General features: G+C 40.5%; 1 protein-coding gene across 2 annotated transcripts; it reads left to right on the top strand.

The window, feature by feature from the left end:
- Window positions 1-1,406: 1,406 nt before the first annotated feature.
- RAB18 (RAB18, member RAS oncogene family) lies at window positions 1,407-17,966 on the top strand. 2 transcript variants are annotated; one of them, XM_071560058.1, is made up of 7 exons: window positions 1,407-1,554; window positions 3,900-3,955; window positions 11,326-11,387; window positions 13,291-13,363; window positions 15,078-15,196; window positions 15,277-15,343; window positions 16,702-17,966. In XM_071560058.1, exons 1-7 carry the CDS (start codon window positions 1,487-1,489, stop codon window positions 16,878-16,880), a joined length of 624 nt encoding a protein of 207 aa, XP_071416159.1. In that variant the 5' UTR covers window positions 1,407-1,486; the 3' UTR covers window positions 16,881-17,966. The 2 variants fall into 2 exon arrangements, with proteins under 2 accessions (XP_071416159.1, XP_071416158.1); XM_071560057.1 differs by lacking the exon at window positions 1,407-1,554 and adding an exon at window positions 3,492-3,697.
- The last annotated feature ends 798 nt before the right edge of the window (window positions 17,967-18,764 follow it).

The raw sequence follows: 18,764 nt of genomic DNA, 5'->3' as shown, positions 1-18,764 counted from the left end.
TATTCATATTGAATAGTTTGATTCTGTGGCTTCAATGGAAAAAGTCAAATACCAGAATACAAATACTCTCTGACTTCAAGGGATTCAGTAGCCTGAGTAGAACACTTTGCTGTTTGCATATACCTTCCAAATTAAAATCCTCATCCCGTTCCATGCTAAGACCCCACAGCTCCTGTACACTTAACAAAAACTAGAGTATAGGCATACTACTTTCTTGTGTGACTGCAAAGCACCATCCAAACTACAAAAACTAAGTTGCACCTTCAACAAATGTCAGATTATGCCTAATAAACAGGCACAGTCTTGTTGTAAACACAGCCAGCCATTTGCACATGTTTAATTATAGAATATGTCTACATAATTTAATAGGATAATTACTGTTATTATACTCATCCTGGGAGTTATTTTTCTGAGGTAAGAGTCAGGAGAGCAACTCCTGTAAGTGGGAAGAGCCAGGCACCAAAGAGGTTTACTACAAAAACACAAGGGAACGGTTCCTGTGTTGACCCTGGAACCCAGCTGAAAGCAACTGCCTGGCAAAATGAGGACTCTGATGGAGGAGCCGTGCCCTCTGCAGCCAGCATTGAGAGAAACCACCACAGCCTCTCCAGTGCACCTGCCTGGTGCTGACATGGTTACCTCTGGTGTGACTGTGGAAGAGCCTGAGCTGTTTTATGTGTGATGGAGTCAGTCTCTGGACGGCCCAGAGGCTGCCCACCTGGGCCAAGGACAGTCTCAGACCCACATCTGTCATGTACTCTGTTTGTTTTAGCAGAGTTGCACTTGCTTACACGTGGCCTGAGGAAGTTTTCAAGCCATACTAGAACGTTAGCTGAACTGGCTGGAATTTCTCACAGCAGTCAGCTTTAGAACATTTTGGGCTTTTAATGGACAATGGAAGATTCTGCTGGCTGAAAAGCATTTAGTGTCATGTCCAAGCCAGCCCATGCTGGTGTTTTGTGATCAAACGAGCTCATTTTTTGGTGGCGGGCTCCTGACCAGCTGAGTTCCTTGGAGGTGACAGCTGGCCCCGCTCCGGCCCAGGGCCCTGGCGAGCCGCCAGCGAGCAGAGTTACAGGATCGATTAGCTTGGAAAAGGCCTCGGAGATCACCAAGTCCAACCTATGACCGAACACCTCCGCGTCAGCCAGCCCATGGCACTGAGTGCCACGTCCAGTCTTTCCTTAAACACCTCCAGGGGCGGTGGCTCCACCACCCTCCTGGGCATCCCATTCCAACGTCTAACACCCTCCTGCCGCTGTATCTGGTTTCTGTCCCTGGCACGGACAGCTCGGACACCCCCCACTCCCCTCGGGCCGCTCTGCCCGAGCCCCCACGGCCCCGAGCAGGACCCGCGCACGCGCGCACCGCCGGGCGCGCCCCTGCGCGCTGTAAACAAGCGGCGGGCGGCCCCGCGCAGGCGCAGCGGAGCGGCCGCAGCTGCGCAGGGAGCGGCGGGTCGGGCCGGGCCGGGGGCGCCGCCGGGATGGACGAGGACGTGCTGACCACCCTGAAGATCCTCATCATCGGCGAGAGCGGCGTCGGCAAGTCCAGGTGAGGGGGTGCCCGCCTCCCACAGCCTCTCCGGGCCGGCCGGGCCCGGCCGAAGCCCCGCGTCGCACAACGCCGGCTGGGCGCGGCCTGCGCTGCGCCGAGCGGGGCCCGCGGGGGCAGCGCCCTCGCCCCTTCCCGGCCGGCCCTCCGCCCGGCGAGGGCTTGTCACCCGCTGCCTGCCCGGCCCAGCTGACCACACAGCGGAAACGGGGACTCTACCGGCCTGTCCAGGGGCAGCGGTGTGTCGTGGGGAGATGGGTGCCCTTGTCCATCTCCATAGCGCTTTGGGGTTAATATCTAGTCCATAGTGTTTACATGCAGAGTTACAAGAGACCCAGCGTGCAGGGAAGCACGGGGAGGCAGCAAAGTAGTTCTGTCACAGGCTATAGGGGATATAATTGCAGGAGGACATCTGGGAATGTGCCACACCTGTAATTTTAGATTTGGTTTTTATGATGATAATCTGTGCCTTCTACCATGGCCCAAAGTACGTACAAGTTGCTGATTAGGAAAAAAACTCCTAATTGTTAAAAATCTGTTAGTCACTCGTTTGAGTTAGTGACCGAGCTGATAATTAGTACAGTAGGCCTCTGGTGACAGACATGATCTGGGTAAATTTCTTTTAGTTGAGATCATCGCTTATAAATGAGTCGCCATATGGAAGAATTTTTCCTGAGGCAGATAAAACATGCAGTGGTTTTGTATACCTATTTTTCCTCACATCAGAAAACTTGTTAAAAGAGGCATTATGTAGAGGAAATAAAATTAGTATTAAATATATAAATGTGATTGTTGAGGTCCATGAATTTACTATTGACCTGTTCCCGAATTTGTGTCCCTTACCTATCACTTGACTGGGGAAGATCAGATGTTAAACTGGTATTAGCAGAGTGTAGTAAGTGGTCAGTCCTGACTCCTGAACAAATTCTTTCTTAGACCTGGTCCTGGTGATTGTGCTGGACTTCGTACAAGGTGATAGCTACATATGAAAGTAGTGGGGAAGGTAGAAATTGGCTGGGCTTGGCATGCAAGACTGGTGGAGTGATGTTTTTATTCCAGTAGCAGTATAAGGATTCCATATTCTGTCTGTTTTGAATGATATTAGTTCTAACTAAAAATAGCATCTTTTAAATAGCACCCTGATGCAGCTATTTGAAGGTACTGGTAAAAACCTATGTTCTATGATTTATTTTAGTTATTCCTTGGTAAATAAAGCTACCATTTGGTTTTGGGGTTCTGGAGTAAGGGAAAAAAGGTTAGTCTATGGTTAACTTTGGAGGTACTACCCAGCATCTTTGAAGTAAAGGAATTTCAGTAGTCACTTTTTTTAGCAATGCAGGACTGTGTCCAAGTGCTAAACAGCACTTGACTGCTAAATTCACATGCAAAAAGAGAAGAGAGAAGAAAAGAACAGGTTTGGGGGGAAGACTAAAAAGTAAATAAGGTTTATTTTGTTTCTCCAGCCTGGAAATGAGTAGAAGCTGTTGGGTCATAGCAAACAGCTGCTGCCACATAGTAGTAGGCACTTGTCACAGATACATAAGTCTGATGGTTTTAGAAACTATGCTGAGAATCTTTGTCTCCTGCAAAAATATTTACATTTGGCACAAGTAGAGTGACATTATGGGCACTTCTTTAAGGGACTCTACTTTACTACAGTGTGATAAATCATTAAATCTTAGTTGCAACTGGTTTTCTGTTGATAGCAAACATTTATCAGGATAGAGGGAAACGTTTGTGTGGAAGCCTTACATACAAAAGCCTTATATACAAAAAGATAAAAAATTGTAAAACAATAGTGAGCTTATTCTACTCTTTGACTTCTGTTTCTTTATTTCTGGTGGGTGTTGTCCTTACTACTCTTCTGTGTGTGCTGTTCAAGGAGTTATTTCTGGGATGAAAAGCTGACTTGGAATTTTTTTCTCAAGCTTACAGAAATACTGTGAGGCAATATGAAAACTAAACAAGAAAATACTACTTCTGTGGTGAATTCTGGGAGACTTAAAATAGAACAAGGTAGATGTAAAATGCTTTGCGAAGCACATCATGTGACTGTTCATGTAACTGATTGGCAACTTGTGTGTTATTTTGTTTTCAAAGAGACATACTTGGTAATATACACAGTGAGGAGTCGTGGGCTCAGGTAGCAGAGCATGTCTGCTGTATTCTTTCCAGGTTTCTCTTCTTTTTTCTGTAATATCTCTCCCACAAAAAAACAATGAGATGTGTTTTTACTTAGCTGTGTGATCTTGCTGTTCCCTCTCAGACTTGTAATTTGTGGGTCTCCAGCAAGCTATGGCTGTGCTGCAGTAATAGTATCTCTTGTTTTTCTTCCCTCCCTATAGCCTCCTGCTGCGGTTCACAGATGATACATTCGACCCAGAACTTGCAGCAACAATTGGTAAGTATGTTATGATACTACCTTAGAAAAATTTAGACAATTTTCAGTGGAAAATTGCAGTTTGTTCAGACTTGCCTCGTGTGTACTGAAGTTCAGACACGTCTGCCTTTCCTTAACGCAAGAATGATGTGGACACAGTTTTACTGTGTGGTGCTCTTTGGTGTAGGGAATTGGCTGTACTGGTCTGTAGTTGTCCTCTTTATATAAAAATTTATTCTTGGGTAAAAAAGCAGGTATGAGTGACACCTGTCACCATGCAAATGGAAGTCATAGGTATGGTCAGGGAAAAGCTCCAGTGGAACTACCTCCAGTTCACTGTTTGCTGCATTTTGGGCTAAAATGGAAAGGTAAGAGCTACTGTTATGTCTCCTTCTGATTTATCTGTGCCAGATGGCTGTTAAGTTGTTTGAGTAGTAATGTGGCTGTCCAGACCTTTTGTTCTACGCAATATGATACATGATAACTATCTTCAGACTCTTCAGTAGGGGATGTTAACTCTTGCAACTTCTGACAAGTGTACTGTGCTCTGTGTGGCTTCTGATTTCCCTCGATAGGAAGGAAATTACAATGTGGCTTTTTCTCTTCTACTTATTAATCAATTCCTTGCCAGCCTAGACTCCTAAGAAAAGTGGAAGAGAGCCAAGCACCTTGAGCTGCTGGGACAAAAGCAGTGAGATGTCACTGCTGTGCTGGTGTGATCCCCACCAGTGTAGGTCAGTTGTGCTGCAGGAGAGTGGCCCAGAATGTGGGTTTGTTGTCAAAGGAGCAAAATGAAACTTTTAAGAATGTGAAGCAGCTCTGTACCAAAGTAATAAATGAAATAATAGAAATACTTAAATAGTATTTTCAATATTAGATATCCTAAATACATATTTCAAACATAATTATTATGTAAAATATATATTGCATTATATATTGCAATTAAAGATTATATTTTAAGTATTTGTTTTAATATTTCAAATATGATATATGGAAAATAATGAAAAAATTGAGATACTTTTCCACACAATGCATTTCAGTTGCATTTTTGCTTTCTCTTTTGGAAGACTTCTGTTCAAGAATGTATGTAAATTTTTTCTTTGAGTTCAACTGTTGGTAAACAGACAGCTCTAATCAATTAAGAACTCAATAAATTGATCAATTTTTCATTAATATTAATACTATACAAGAGTGCTGTTTCACACAAAGCACTGAGCAGCCAAGGGAAGGAATTTCATTTCATTGCTTGTAAAAAAAACCAAAAGAAATTGTGCAAGTAGCCCCACCCCAGTTTATGAGGGAGGATAGCATGGAAGGGAACAGGAATGTAATCAGGTGGTGGAGATGGCAATCTTGTATTCTAATCTAAGAGTTTTGGCACTGTATATACTTTGGATCCTGTTACTTTCCTGATAAGTCAATCATGTGGGCCAGGAAGTTAGTGCAGAATAGCTACTTCAGCTGTCATGATGTTTTGGATATCAGTAGACTGGTGCAGTCTCAATGTGGGTATCTTTATTGTTGGGATTTTTTTGTTTATCTGTTGTTTTTTTAATCTCTGCTGTTTGCATATAATATTCTTTACCAGTGTTGAAAATTGACATCTGTGTGCTCTTTGAGAAACTAAGGAATTATTTCCAGAAGTAATTCTTCCTCTGTGCATTTGCCAAAATGCCCAACAGCAAGTGTGGTAGCTAATCACTGGTTGTTAAGTAGCAACAATTCAAGGTTTCCTGCTGGCAGTTCCTACCCTGGCAGGCAGATCCTACCCTGGCAGTAGATCCTATTACTGGCAGGTCCTACCCTGCTCTGTTTCTGATGTGGAAAAAGAGGAAGAGTACTCAATGTGAACATTACTTCAGGTAGAGTTTGATTTCTGAAACAAATACATGAATGCAGTCATTTGGCAGGAAAAGTCAATTTCTAGAGACTGAGCAAATGCTGGCCTGGATCACCCTGTTCTGCCCCTCCAACTGATGTTTATAGTATTGTGTAGTAGAGCTACTGTGACCCTGGGTGTGAAAATCACACAAAAAGGTGTGTGGAGCACTCATAGGGGATAGCAGATTAATTTTTTTTTCCACTTAACTGGGAAATACAGAATCTGGGTTGTTCTTTTTTTTTGTTTGTTTCCTGCAGTGGCATTGCCATTTTTCTGGTGAATGCATTTCTAAGAAGCAATATGGCAGCTTTAAATTCAGAGTAGGATTTGTTGTTCATGTAGATATAGCAACTGGAGTGAGCTCTTAGAGGTGACTGTTCTGTGCTGCATAAAGACAGATCCCAGATGCCAAATTCAGGTACTTGCAAAATGGTGAAATGTCAGAACACTTTGTGAGTCTCAACTTGGAGTTCTTTTTGTGCTCATTAAACACTATTTGTTTTGTGTTTGGGGACAGAGGAGATTTTTAAGCCTTTCTTGTTGCAGCTGAAGAATGTGGTGCTTTTCCAAAATGAATGGACTACAGAAAATGGCATCTTTTAATGTCATCTATGTGCTGACTGCTGAACTGGTTAAAGGCACTATATTTTTTTATTTGGGTTAGAAAACAAAGTGATAACGTGTTTGGTTTGCTTATTTTTTTTTCTAACATACAGCAAGAACTGCACACAAACCCACAATACTGAGGAAAGCCTTGAGTGCAGTACAGTTGGTCCCCTGGAATGACCTGTTGAGATGTACCTTATCTTTATAGATGTCACAGACCTCCTGGGTGCAATTTAAATGAAACACGAAATGATTATTCTTTGTGGGGTTCTCTTCAGAACTTTGTAAAAATCCTGTGATATTCTGGGAAGAATAAGCTGCTTTGGGCAAATAGCATCAGTTTTATTGAACCTAGCACCTCACCTGTCACAGAATCACAGACAGACTATTCTGAATTGGAAGGGACCCACAAGGATCGAGTCCAACTCTTAAGTCAGTTGCCCACATAACGGATTGAACTCATGACCTTGGCATTATTACAACCAAGTTTTAACCAACTGAGCTAATCTCAGGGTCCTCCTTGCATTCCTTGAAGCTGGATTGTTCACTGGGCTTCATCACTTGGATCTTGTCAGACTATATATACCCCAGTATTTTCTGTTGTCCTTACTTCTTCTCATGCTTGTCTTTACTTGCTTCCTCTTTGCATGAGAGATTCTAGATAACTGTTCAGTGCAGTCTGTTTCATAAATGAGGTGATGTATTGCACAAATCTGATGTCTTGTAACTTCTCAGCTTTCCTTGCATTTGGAGTCCTTCAACTCTAAGCTGTCCAACTTGTCACTTACCCGTAGCACAAATCCCACACTTCAGCTCATTGTGCACTTCCTGTAAATCCAGCCTGGCACACTGGCCTGTGTGAGAGCAGTGTCAGTGACAGAGCTATTCCTTGCAGACTGTAAGTCCATGCTATGCTGGTGTGCAGTGGTGAGGCAGGAGGTGTTAATGCCCAGGAGTACAGTCTGGTACTGCTGTCTGGTTTCTGGCTGCCTTCCAAGGCTTGGGGGAAGGCAGTGTCAGCTTTCTGCTGTCAAGGGTAGAAACATCACTCTTGCAAGCTCAAAACTGACACCTGTCACAAATATGTCTGTGTTTCACTGAGGTAGAGAACACAAATATTCTGTTTGTTCAATTCAACAAGATTTTCTTGAGCCTTGTATTTTTTTCTACTTGTCCTCTTTTACGGCAGAATGACAATCAAACCCCTAATTATTTAAAAGTTTTCTTTTTGTTCATTTGCTTTTATATGTGTTGAATTCTTTGATTTTCTGGAAGTATCTTTGACATACCTTGATCCCTTTAAAGGGTATATTTTGGTTTGCTTTTAGTTTATTTTCGTACTTTTGCATTTCAATTGCCAGTTTAACATGCAATTTATTAGCTATTTTAGTTTCTTATTTTACTTGTATCACTCATGGAAAATTAAATTTTAAGCCAGCGGCAAGGCTGACAGAAAGGTGTTGTGTGTACACCTTCCACTAAATGAACTTGCTGGGCTGTGAAAGCAAAAGGTACTGAATGTGCTCACTGAATGGAGAAGGATACTGTGGCATCAGAATACACCTAATAGTTTATCCCATGGAAAAAAGTTTTGTTTCTAGAAACTACTGTGACATATTTTGCTTTGTTAAGTATCTGATAGACTTGCAATACCTGCAGTTACAGGTTTTGATTCCGGTCTAATGGACAGAAGAGTGCACTGTGAATTCGTGGATGTGCTGACTGAACAAATGGTGATTTTTGCAGTTTAGGGGAAGAATTATGCTATTACAGTAGAAGAGAGAGATCCTATTAGTCTAAAAGTTACTGCTGAGTGCTGAAAAGTGGACAGGACAGGATGTTCTTTAGGATCCATTTGTGTCAAATTGCTACTGTAGCAGTGTACTATGAACTAGGTAAAGTTCCAAGAACTTGTGTTTAAAATAAAGTTAACAGCCACTGTTCTTTTCTGTGAAGATAACTCTGGAATAGTGTGCCATCCCTGTGCATGGCACTGAGCATTATATTACTGCTAAGTTAGGAACAAGGATCTTAGTCCCTGAAAAAAAACAAAGTTCTGTTCAGTTGCTACAAAAGCTGATGTACTTTGGAAAACTTTTGTTTGAAATAAAGAGTTTCTCCCAGTGCAGAATGTGGTCTGAAAATCACTTAGCACTAAGGGAACACTGGTGAGCTGAAGCTGTGAAACTGGAATAAAAGTTGTGTTTCTGGTTTTTTTTAAAATCTAAAACTCAAACTTCAGTGCAACTAAAGTTTAAATCAGCTTATAATGTACAGTTTCTTATCATCCTGTATACCCTTTGTGACTTTAGGTTGAACGTATTTTGGCACCTGTTTGCACTTGTGTGTAATCTGCATGACCTTAGGGATATAAGTGTAGCACATTTATCATGAGGCCATACTCATTTTGTATTAGAATAGATAAATTCTTTTTCTGGTAGTGAGTGTGATGGCTGCCATTTTAATTCAAAGTGTAAAAAGGTTGCTATTGCATTTGGAATTTGTTCTTACCAAGGTATCAACTTTCCAAACTGCTACTTCATTTCAAGGCTGTTGCCTGGTGGAGAGTGAAAGTTGCTCCAAAATAGCTGAAACGTCCTTCCAGTTAGTTACTTGCTATTAGTAACCTAAGGATTAAATTACGGCATAATGGGTCATGACTGCACTCAGCCTCTCACACTGGTGTGTGTTGCTTTATGCTTTAAATTTGCACAGCCACTAACATCTTGTCCTTCTTGGCTTGAGTTGTGTGCAGCTTGTCCTTGAGCGAGTAATAGGCTGCCAGTTCCTGCAGGGGGGAGGACACATGGAGGCAGAGGAGTTTTTGTATGTTGGGTTCAGATGAGTGAACAGCAGTTGTCAGTTTGGTTTTTTCTTGGTCACTGAGAAATGGTATTGCTGATTTGTTGCTGAAATTCCTGTGAGAGATGTACTGTCTGTTGAAATAATCCAAAGCTTATTTGACACATTTTATAGAATCATAGAATTGTTGAATATGCTGATTTGGAAGTGACCAATTGGGATCATCGAGTCCAGTTTCTGGCCCTGTGCTGGACACCTCAACAATCACACCATGTGTTCTGAGAGTATTGTCCCAACACTTCTTGAGCTCTGTCAGGCTTGATGCTGTGACCACTTCCCTGGGGACCCTGTTCCAGTACCCAGCTACCCTCTGGGTGAAAAACTTTTTCCCAATATCCAACCTAAACCTCCCCTGAGTCAGCTTCATGCCATTACCTTGAGTCCTGTCACTGAGCACAAGAGTGAAGAGATCAGTACTTGCCCCTCTGCTTCCCCTTCTGCAGAAGTGGAAGACTACAATGAGGTCTCCCCTGTCTTCTCTTCTCCAGGCTGAACAGACCAAGTGCCCTCAGCTGCTCCTTATATGGCTTCCCCTCCAGACCCTTCACCATCTTCATTGCCCTCCTTTGAACACTCCCTAATAGCTTAATGTCTCTTTTATATTGTGGTGCCCAAAATTGCACACAATATTCAAGGCGAGGCTGCCCCAGTGCAGAGCAGAGCAGGACAATCCCCTCCCCCACCCAGCTGGTGATGCTGTGCCTGATGCCCTCCAGGACATGGTTGGCCCTCCTGGCTGCCAGGGCACTGCTGGCTCATATTCAACTTGCCATCCACCAGGACCCCCAGGGCCCTTTCTGTGGCACTGTGTGCTGGTTTAAAGGTGAACCAGCAGGGGAAATGAACTCACCACGAGAGAGATTATAAGTCAGAGCTAAAATTTAATAATAACATTACAATAATAGCACTGACACACAAGGGAAATTGCTTTCAACTCACAAAACCCCAGCAGTATAACCCAGTGTCCTGGGGCACAAACCCAAGGGGGTTTGTTTGCCCTTGTGCTGAGACCCCTGTGGTTCCCTCAAGCCCAGAGCAAAAGGAAAAGAAAAACCTGTTGGTGCAGGCGAGGGCTGTGGTCTGGGCGAGAGTGGTGATCTCCTCCTGTCAAGGTCCTGCTGCTGCTCTGGATCCGACGAGAAGTTCCCGAGGTCTTCTTACCCACCACTTATGTACCCTCAGGGAGGACCCAGTCCCTCCCCCTGGGCGGGGACTCACACAATGGGTGATTAACTCTGAGAGCCAGGGGGTGTTGAGCTGTTGATGGCCCAATAGCAGCTCCGCCCCCTCAGGCTGGGTGTGAAGGTGATAATGGCTCCCTGGGCAGCTGCTGCTAATGGCCCATTGACCTTGGGGAATGAATAGAGGGGGTAGAATACACAGCTTTGATCACCTCCACACAGGGTTAGCTGGTCCCTCCTGCTGAACTAGGACACACTGCTCTCCAGCCTCTCTTTCCCCAGTCTATGCACACGAACAGGGATGCCCTGTCCCAGTTGCAGAATCTGGCAGTATAATGTAACATTATTTCTCATGGGTTAGCAATCATTTAGTGGATGAGTCTCTGGCTGTGACGGTTCACCAAGCTTGATGGGACTTGGACAGAGTGTTTGAGAGAGGGAAGCAGAGGAAATAGCCACCTGAAAGCAGCTTCCTTCAATATTTTTAAAGTCCATTGTTCAAGGCCAGGGTTGAATCCAAGGAGAACACATTTGTGAGTAATGAAAAGAAAGATAACCCATTTGAATTACCAACTTGAAAATTTCTCAGGAATATTTTGTTTAGTACAGGAAATGTAGTGTTTGCCCTACTTCCCTAAAATATTTTGAGTCAATGGCTTAAAGGCTCTTAGGCTTTTGCAAAAGCCCCTCAGCAATAAATGTTGCATTTTGAGCGAGGTTCATAAATAGCTAATGAAACCTACTCTTCCTGCTGATGTCAAAACACAACTTGTTTTCTGAGGGTTTTTTTTATCCTTTACTTTTTCTTTTAAAAATAGCTGTAGTATGTTTAAAGAACTAAAATATTTTTCCTTCTGTAGGTGTGGACTTCAAGGTGAAAACTATTTCAGTTGATGGAAACAAAGCTAAACTGGCAATATGGGTAAGTCTGTCCTAAGTTTTTAATATGTTGTGTTGCTTTAGGAATAGTGATATTTTGTATAATGTACATTTTGTATAGAATCCTTTTCTTTTAATATCAAGGTGATTTGGAGAAGTGGGAGGTTAATATTGCACCATTCAGAAGGTGGAGTGAACTGTGGAACAGCTGGCTGGTGGGGTGGTTCTATTGCCTTGAACTTCTGCAGCACTGATTACAGGTCTGGTTGGGATACAAGTAAAGAGAAGGAATTAAATGGTATTAAATCAATCAGACTTGAAAAAAGTGAATGTGCCCATCCCTAGATATTTTTAATGAGTAATTAATTGTTATAGAGAGTTAGCCTTCACTCATCTGAGACATCCCTGTCTATGCTCATCTGTATTTGACAGATTTTAAAAGGGTGCACTTCCTTACTAAATTTTGCCTATAACATTAGTTTGTGTATTCATAGGTTAAGAATTACTGTTGCATGTTCAAATGTTACCTCTGTAAAACCATGTTTAGCCTAAACTTCATAGCTCTCTTACAAAGACATTTATAGGCTCGAGGTTATTTGTAGCAGATCATCTGAAAGAAAGGCAGTGTTTGTACTCACAGCTTTAGAGTATTCAACTTCTACTTCAGCTAAAAGTAGAATTTCTAAATTTGACAAGCGGAAAAAGAAAAGCATTTCCAAGCTTTTTTAGCATATTCTCCGTCGTTTAAACCAGCCTCCACTCCACCCTTATGCGTTGAATATGCAGACCTGGTTGTGTTGTCTTGTAGGAAGCAAGAATAAAACCTTGTTTCTCATATAAGCAAGATACTGGACTTTTCCTTCCTTGAGAAGTAGTAGTGGAACATGAAATATGTATTGCAGTATTTCCGTTGCTTTGAGGGTGGTTCGTATCTCAACTAACAAACAAGATTTATGTCTTGATTACAATATTAATGATCATAAAATGACAAGGAAAATAACTGAACTAACTTGACAGAAAAAAAAAGACATGGAGGAGGAAAACTGGACTAATAGCAGAATGGTTAATGATAATGGGATGGAAAATATTATGTAGGACTAACTAAGGGATTTCTTTTTTTCATATTGGTAAATATAAAGAAATAATCCTGAGGTAAAGTGGAAAAGAAAAGCTTGTAAATGTTACACCATAAAACCAGTTTAAGATGTGTAGGATGGACCAAGCGGTTTGTAGAATGCTGGAAGTCTGGTTTGGTTATTCAGGTTCTTTGTCAGGGAATCCCCAGTATTTCATGTGTCACTTCTAACCTGGGGTAAATTGTTCAAATATTCTATGTATGAAGTCTGTGATAAATGTGCCCTATAACTTAATCTCTGATAGAGATTAAGAAAACAGGTACAGAAAACAACATTTTAATAATCTAGGGAGTTTTTTGCAGAGCTGTTGGCACGTTAAATTTGAGGATATAAACTCAACTTTAGTTAAACTCCGAAAAACTTATTTCTACTTCCGCTCTGTCATAGCGTGTTAAAGCATTTACCCTGGTACTCCATCAAATTTAATTGGACCAAGTGATTGAAGTGAGGGAACTGGTTTTGTTGCCATGGGTTGTTACAAAATCTTAGTAAGTACTGCAGCTATGCTGCTTTCTTGCTGGTTGCTGCAGTACTAGATGCAGAACAGACAGGCTTTGCAGAGATGGCTATCCCTGCCATATAGAGCAGTTACTTGCTATATCTGACTGTTAAAAGGTGTTTCCCAGGGCAGACAAGGTAACAAAGTTAATGTGTAGTAAAACAGGAGGAAATGGAATAAAGTCAGCTAATCTGGTAGCGAAATACACTGTAAATCTTATTCTGTATGTTGATCAGAAGCAGAATACCTGAAAGCTGAACTAAATTCTGCTCAAATTCTGAATAATGGACCTTTCTTGAATGGCTTTTTAGGATACTGCAGGTCAGGAGCGGTTCAGAACACTAACGCCCAGTTACTACAGAGGTGCACAAGGTGTTATCCTAGGTAAGTAAAGCTTTGCATGCTACTTTGAATGTGTTTTTCATGTGTTGGAGTTACACAGACTCATATATCCTTTACATAATATCTAACTGATATTAAAAATTGTTGTGCCTGTATTGAACAACTCATACTAAAGGATCTTAATGTCTGACCTCTTTCTTGTGTTGTCCGTCTGACCGACTTGAGAATCTCTGATTTTTGCATGAGATTAAAAGCTACTGCTATTTAACAGGATGGCTTGGAGCTGTGGTCCCTGTGCTATCTGAAATTTGTCTTTTATTTTTGCTTGTGTTTACCAGGTCCAGTGTTAAAAAAAAAAATCTCCTCTGTGTATTCTCTGTATATCAGTATGTGTACAGCTTTCTCCTTCTCCGAGTTCTTTTTTCGTAATGAAATTAATATAAACAGTGGAGTCTGGCTGGGATTTTTTGTTATTTTTCTCCCTACTGATGGGATGTTACACAGTCAGAATCACTTAGAAAAGACTAGCTGGGCATATAGAAAGGGCCAATTTGTGTGTGAGAAACACAGACAAAACCCAAAATTGCAGCTTCACAGTGAAGTCTCAGTTGCTTTTCCTTTGTATATGGAAATGTTATGTAGGCACTGAGCTCTGAAGTTCTGCTTCTCCAGTGCTAGAAGTGAGAAGCTGACTAAAGTAAGGGCAGGGAAGTTTCAGTTTTTTGGAGTTGCTTCTGACTTGAGAGAATCTTGGTATAAGATACTGTGTCCAGTTAAATCGTTTGACTTTATTAACCTCTGTCATGTATCTTCCTGGTAGGGTTTGTTTTGTGTGTACCTTTTCCCAAGTCTGAGTTGCGTTGTCTTCCTGTCAAGGCATGTCTTGTTATGTCACTTAGTTGCTGGCACTGAAACTACCACTTATGGTTGAAAGCTGTGAAAGTTCCCAAGTACTGTTTGGGAGCCACAAGACTGTGATGTTGAGATTTGCTCTTCCATTTTATTAAATACCTCCTGACTATTTCTTTGTTATGTGGCTTCCTAAAAATGCAAGCCAGGTTACAGACTTGATTGAAACAAACTGTTTATGCCTGTCTCCACATGGGATGTGAAAATGAAGGAAAAATACCTTCATAGCTTGAAGTGTTAGCTGTTAGATAGTTATTGGGTAGTAGATTTTAGATTTTGGTCTACTTTTGTTTCTTCTGCCCTTAGCATGTCTTACTGCTTATATTCTACACAAACACTAAATTATTTAAAACAACAAAATACCGAAAACTCAGTAATTCTCTGGTATTCGTGAGGATTTGCTGATCTGTTTACTTTTTTAGCTAAATCAGGAGCTTAGCACTGGTGTTAAAACAAGTCTTAATTATGACTAATTAACTTGATGCTGGAAGTCGTGCCATCCTCTTTGCATAGCTATGGTGTAGTGATGTTAGTAAAGATCCTGCACTGGGGTCTGCAGGTGCAGAGTTCTTTGAAGAATGAATCTTCAGCCTGTAAGCTGGGGTGTCTCAAGATTAATTGGTTTAAGGTCAGTAATTGACTGAATGCTAGAGTTGATCTGCATCAGTAATTTGAGCTGGTGGATGTCCAACTTCTTTTTTCGAGTTAGTGGTATAGAAGGTAAATTGGAATCCTTGGGACTCCTTCAGTTTTCTAATTCAAAAAGCCGTAATTTTTGCTCCTTTTGTAATGTAAGCTATAATTCTTGGAAAAATATTGTGTAAATGATATGGCTAATATCTTTCAGTTTATGATGTCACGAGAAGAGATACTTTTGTGAAGCTGGATAACTGGTTAAATGAATTGGAAACGTACTGCACAAGGAATGACATAGTGAAAATGTTAGTTGGAAACAAGATTGATAAGGTAAACCAAATTCAACTGCAGGAAGTAATCTGTTGGTATATTTTGTTAATAATGCATATTAATGCTGTGTTGTCTTACAGGAAAACCGTGAAGTTGACAGAAATGAAGGCCTCAAATTTGCAAGGAAACATTCCATGTTGTTCATAGGTATGTTATAGGCATTTGCAGAGATCTTATTTGATTTTTGTTACATAATGAAAAGTATCACTTCTGTAGAGCTGTAGTCTTTGAATACAGTTCAGTTAATATTATTTCTCAGCTGCTGTAGGTACAAAGATAATGGGTATTCCTGTTTGTTAAAATTGTCCTTGAATATGTCCAGATACCTATTCTAACTGTGAACAGGTATATTGAAATTTTTGAAGATTTAAGGACAGAATACTGGCTCTGCTGTAGCCTGGTGAAACCTGTGTTGAGTTTTGGGGTTTTGTCTGATTTCTTTTTCCACCCAACTTGCTAAATAACAACAGAAGCAAAATGAAAGAGGGAAAGCTGGTACCAGTAGCCAGTCTTCAGTATAGCAAAATAGCTGGTACTTGACAGAAATCTGTATTAGAACTGTGATGTAAAAAAAAAGGAAGGTGTATGATTAATTTACAAATGGTGTGTAGGATTGGATAATGACAGGACTGGAGCAAGTATGTTGGTCTCTTCTTGCTGCAAAATGAAATGAGTCTTGTAGACAAAGCCTTGTAATGATAAATTTAAAAATGGGTGATGAAGTAACTCTTTATGCGTATATTTAGGGATTATTTTATAGGATGATTCCAGTAGCAAAGCAGTTCCTTGATGTGCCCTGTACTTAGACATGTTCTTCATCTTTGACTAATGGCACATTTTTGTTTAGTACTGTGCTGTGTTTCTTTTCAGCTTCAGTGTCAGATGTGGAAATAGAAGTTCTAAGTTGAGGCATAAGCTGTTAAGTGCATGAAAGATGAAAAGGAAAATGAAAATTAGACTGTGATGGTGTCTGTTGCTGTCATAACATAACTTGTGAGCGGATTTCATGGGCTTGGTTAAGTAAGGCTCCTGAGTGAATTTACATGGAATTCTGCTAATTGCAGAAGAAATGAGATCCCTTAATTGCTTTTTATCAGAAAAGTTTTATTGTGGAGACCGGCCCAGAACCGCCCAGTATGGATCCTTGCTTCTTACACTGTGGTGGTACTGCAGGTCTGACTTACAGAGCAGCAACCAGGTTGATCAGATGAGAGCCCTCCGTTTTGGTACTGGAGTGCTTTTCACAGAAAAATAAATCTAAGCCATTGCTGTCTCCATATACTCTGGTGAAGTACAACTTGAAAGCTCTTCTATTAAAAAATCTTTTGAAGTGCTGCCTGATGTGGTGTTAATCTGCATACCTGCTAATTTTGGCACTGTTACGTTCTTACAGAGTATGTTGTAGAAGGTGGTAAGTGTAGGTTATAGGTTGAGACTTAACTGAAAGAGAAATACTAAACAAGTAAAGTTATGCTAACACTTCATTTCTTCTCTTCCCTTTCCAGAGGCAAGTGCAAAAACATGCGATGGTGTACAGTGTGCCTTTGAAGAACTTGTTGAAAAAATCATTCAGACTCCTGGACTGTGGGAGAGTGAAAGCCAAAACAGAGGTGTAAAGTTATCAAACAAGGAAGAAGGATATGGAGGAGGAGGAGCATGTGGCGGATATTGTTCTATGTTATAAACTTGGGGAAGCTTATTCTTTGCATATTTAAACAGATAGTGACATCTTTCTGTACATGAAGTCATTAAATGCTATTTTTAGGGACCTTGCAGTTTGCACATATTTGTTTTGTATCATGGCAGTGAACACTTGTAGGAAAAATGTTCTGCAGCTTTCCCAGTTTGAAAATGTTATGGTAAGCATGCCCAATTTGCAATCTTCAGATTTTTATAAGTAGCATAAATAATGTGCAAGAACAAATGCACTAAAAATTTTACAACTGTATACATTATTGTGTAACTATTCTAAACAAATCCATCTAACAAACACATTACTGCATTGTCTGCTCTTTGTTTTATTTTAAATTCCATTGAAATTATAGAACTATATAGTGTGCACAGATCTTGCAAACAGTGTGAGCTATAAATGTTACATTTCATTTCTTCTAGTAAATGCTTTTTTTAGGTATTAAAACCAGCAGGATTATACAGTTCTTAGGCAAATCTGCTGAACTTCTTTCTTTCAGCAGAGGTGTCTAAAATACAAATTGGCACAGGCCATAGTTGGTATCAGCACCTTCTTGAAGAAATGCTTTGAAAGCTTCCTTTGCAAAGCTGGGGAACGCCATGTTTTCCTTTTAATCATCACTTCAGTTGATGGCTTAACTGGAGTTTTAATCCTGTGATATTTATATGCTAAATTTGTGGTACTCTTGCACTCTAGTTTTTTATGATGCGTTCTACTCTAGACTCGCTGCAGAAAGTCTTCGTTATTGGCAAGGGGTCCGAGTGATGTCTTTGTTTTTTCATTGTGAATCAATTTGCCACACTTCAGTATGGATTCTTAATTTCTGAAATGTTTGTAATATAAGTTTATCTCAACTGTAGCTCACTGTGGCTGTGAGATCTCAATCACGTCTGCTTGGTGCAGCTACTTGTTCAGAAATAAAACTTCCTGTCACAGACACTAAGTGGGAAGCTATAAGGCTTCTTGATCTCTGTATGAAAAAGTACTATTGCAATGAGTATTCACTTGAATTTACTGTATCAAAGCCAATGGTTTGTTTCAGAAGACTTGTATAGACTTAATAAATTTTTTTCCACAGTATTCAACTTTTTTAACCTCTTCCTATTGCAGAATTGTATATATTCTAGCATGTATAGTTTAAAGAGTCACTTCTTACCTACAAATTGTTTCTGAAGGACAAGGCAAGGGTGCTGTATTGTGTGTGTCTGTGTTTTTTTTAAATAATCACTACAGTGCAGTTGGTAACTGAACTATTAAGCAGTTTCTTGTGAAAATATTGAATGACAGTACCTTCTATTACTGCAAGGTTTTGTCTAAATGTGAGCATACATGATCTGTGTTTTGCAACAGATCTTGGCTGCATCTCTTAAAATAGACTTTATTCTTCACATGGAAACTTTGTTTTCTATTCTGGTTTATACTGGATAGAAAACAGTACCAAAATTTGCAGACTTAATCACACTAGTTGTTTTTACCAAATACATTGCTAATGTAGTAGCATAATTTATATATGTAAATGTAATTAATATTAAATATACACAAATATTGTATTAAAATGTTAGATTTGCATTTCTGTTTCATGCAGAATATATGGGCTGAGTAAATCATTTTGGTTAGCACTGAGGTCATAGGATTTTGGGTTATGTAGGTTAGCAGCAGAAGAAAGTTGCAGAAGCATTAAAGCTCTGAATAACGTTCTCAGCAATAGTTGGCAAGTCATGTCATGCTGGCAGATGACTGTAATTTATTTCCGTATTTGTTTCGCCCCTAGTCTGGGTGCATCCCTATGTTGAGAGGAGACTTAACTTTCAGCTTCTCACAAAAGGTCCTTTTATTGTGGGACCTGGATTCGTCTTTTATTGTCTTTGCCAGATCTGA

Source organism: Pithys albifrons, chromosome 7, assembly GCF_047495875.1.
Source record: "Pithys albifrons albifrons isolate INPA30051 chromosome 7, PitAlb_v1, whole genome shotgun sequence".
Taxonomy (NCBI): domain Eukaryota; kingdom Metazoa; phylum Chordata; class Aves; order Passeriformes; family Thamnophilidae; genus Pithys; species Pithys albifrons.
Note: the sequence above shows the minus strand (reverse complement) of the source record. Positions and strands in the feature narration are given on the sequence as shown.